This window comes from Sinocyclocheilus grahami, unplaced genomic scaffold (genome assembly GCF_001515645.1).
Source record: "Sinocyclocheilus grahami isolate Dianchi unplaced genomic scaffold, SAMN03320097.WGS_v1.1 scaffold21976.1, whole genome shotgun sequence".
NCBI classification, from domain to species: Eukaryota; Metazoa; Chordata; class Actinopteri; order Cypriniformes; family Cyprinidae; genus Sinocyclocheilus; species Sinocyclocheilus grahami.
Window position 1 is genome coordinate 1 of NW_015518614.1, and position 2,973 is coordinate 2,973.

General features: G+C 35.8%; 1 protein-coding gene across 1 annotated transcript; it reads left to right on the top strand.

Annotated features, from left to right (window-relative positions):
- Window positions 1–172: 172 nt before the first annotated feature.
- On the top strand, window positions 173–2,648 carry LOC107579931 (nesprin-1-like; the record flags this gene model as incomplete). Its single annotated transcript, XM_016265711.1, has 5 exons — window positions 173–775; window positions 1,012–1,059; window positions 1,981–2,013; window positions 2,225–2,332; window positions 2,511–2,648. Coding segments are annotated over exons 1-5 (402 nt in total), but the record flags the coding sequence as incomplete, so codon positions are not given.
- Window positions 2,649–2,973: the final 325 nt, after the last annotated feature.

Consider the following 2,973-nt stretch of genomic DNA (forward strand, 5'->3'; position numbering starts at 1 on the left):
ACACAATCTGTATTGTTAAAAGCGCTATATATATATATAAAAAAAAAGTATATATACATATAATTTATGCATTTAGCAGATATAAAATTATTATATACATATATATTTCCCCCAGGGGAAGCCGCCACACATAGAGTGTAAGTCTGTGGGAAACACTGATAGTATATGGTATAACCATCTGATTCCATGAATGTAGCACCAATACTAATGTTGTGTGGCTAATAATGTAGATTCAGTCAATGATCTGTTGTGCTTTTGAAGAGCCACTCATTGGTTTTGAGTTTGATGTGAATAGGCGCTGCTTAATTATACTGGGGATGCTCATTATCAGGCCTCATTACAGACAGACACTCTTATAGTTTCTTATGTAGGTCATGCTGCTATTCAAGCATGACATCAGGCCAGATCAGAGAGAGACTAGTATGACATCATGATGTGATCTTTGAAGAGGCCCTTTGAAGAGGCTATAAAAAGCCTCAATTGACTCTTCAGGTCAGTGGATCATCTCATATGACTGTCTATGGAACACCTGACGATGCACAGTAAAACTCAAACTAAAACTAGATGCATGCATGCTTAGATACATAAACAGCAGAATGGTAATATCGCAAGGATTTCCCCTTGAGGGGTTCAAACCTCCAACTTTTAGTTTGTTTTTATTGCAGATGTGGATGTGGACAAGCCTGATGAGAAATCCATAATGACATACGTAGCTCAGTTCCTGAAGCACTACCCAGATCCCCACCAATCTGAGACAGATGGACAGCAAGAGGAGGTACGCTCTAGTGCTTATGCTCATGTATGAGCTAAAAATACACTAGCCGCTTGCTGTTGTTATTTACTGCAGTCACTGCTGTAGTGCTTCCTCATCAGTCACTAACGCTACTGTAGTCCATCACAATGTGGAATCCATTCAAGGAATCATTTTACTCTAGAATCACACCCATAATGCATTGCTCTGTGTGCTCACTCTGTATCTCTGTCTGTGTCACTCGCCGTGCGCATTTGTAGCTGGTTCGTTCCATTCCTACATTCGCTCTCTCTATCCCTGCTCTACAGGTAAGAGTTGATTACGTCTCACCAGCATGAGGTTCATTTAGTGTATGGGACATTCTCAAGAAACAATGCCATATGTGCTAGAAAAGTGTAGGAAACATGATTTAAACACTATCACAGTAACTTACTAAATTACATGAACATACATATGCTTATAATTGAATATAAAATACAATGGATAATTGATCATATAAATACTTTGAATAATTATTAATAAATTACACAGTATAACTATGACAAGACACTGCTCATTCAGAACATGTTTTGAGCAAACCATGTTACATTTAAAATGATTTGGGGTTAAAGATATGTCAAAATCAAATAAGTTTTAGTCAAAAAGCATCACATTTTTTTTTAAACATATTTTTTATTAAAGGGAGAAATGTCACAGCATAAGAACAGAAAGTGAATGAACAGTGACATTTTATATATATATATATATAAACATATTGTTATTTACAAAATATAAACATTTTAAAAACTACATAGACAGTGGAAGCATAATATTTTTATTTAAAAAATAGGTAGAATAATTTTTTTATTCAATATATTTATTTTAATTCCATACAATTTTATCCTTTTTTAAATTCTCATTAAATTAAAACAGAAAATAAGCACATGTACAGTACACTGACAGATGAAAAGCAAATATTTCACAATAAAACAATAATATGTTTAAAATTTTGTTTTGCATTATAGAATTTACAGAATTTAATATACCAAATAAGATCAGTATCTTGTTCATTAAATAAGTAGTAAGTTCTGGAGACAATTATAACACACAAATGTCACTGTTTGCTGAGAATGGTCTGTCGGTGGTGGATACTCTTTGCATGTTTCCTCTCTTTCTCTGGCTTTTATCTTGCTAACGTCTTGACTGTGTTGTGTTTGCGTCTCTTGATGTGCCTTTGCTCTCCTGGACAGTATGATCCACAAGATATTGAGCTCATGCTTGAGGTATGTGTATATTAATACACATTATGTGTATTAATATATGTTCTATATTAATATATGTACACGTTATGTTCTTTATTCTTCTTTGGGACTGGACTCTCTCTTAGTTTTCATCGTTTCACACTGCTGTGTTACCTTCTGTTATAAGGGTTTCTTGCTGAATACCTGCTAAGCGAGTGATAACTCATTGTTTCTTTCTGTCTGATGTGAACAGCGAGAGGAACGCAAGGTGCTGAGGGAGGTGAAGATCTGGCTGGATCAGCTAGAGAGAGATTTACTGCGTGCACAGGGATCTGAAGAGAGTCTCACCGACAAATATCAGGTGAACGCGAGAATTTTCCACGATCTTTAGAATTAAACAGGCTGTTTTTGATGCTTTTAAGACTTCAGTAGGCAAATGTGCTCTATTATGATTGGCTAAACTCTTGAACTCAAACTTTTGAGTTTGCTATAAGGTCAGATGTATTTATTTCTCCTCCATCCTCCTTTTTTGACTGCAGGATTTTAAGAGTTTCCGTGTGCAGTATGAGATGAGAAAGAAACAGATCGAGTCTCTCCTGCAACCGGTACACAGGGACGGCAAACTGTCAGTGGACCAGGCCGTGGTCAAACAGGCCTGGGATCATGTGTCTGTCAGGGTATGTGCTTTACCAAGTGTAATTAAAGTGTTTGTTCACTTGAGGTGTGTGATATCACGATTTGAGGAAATATCGTAGTATCATGCTCTAGTAGTTTAAGTAATAGACATTAAAGTAGTTTTTATAAACATACCTTAGGGAAAAAAACACTACTGGTGTGCATCTTCTGACAAAATAATGGAACTGACCTATTTTAAGATCAGTCAGTGTAAGATTCTTTCAGGTAAAACAGCCCAGACATGCATTTTAGTCAGCGACTAGGATTAAGCCTCGTCTGTGAAACCGGGGGATAGGTGTTTAATTTAATTATATTCATATTTGAATT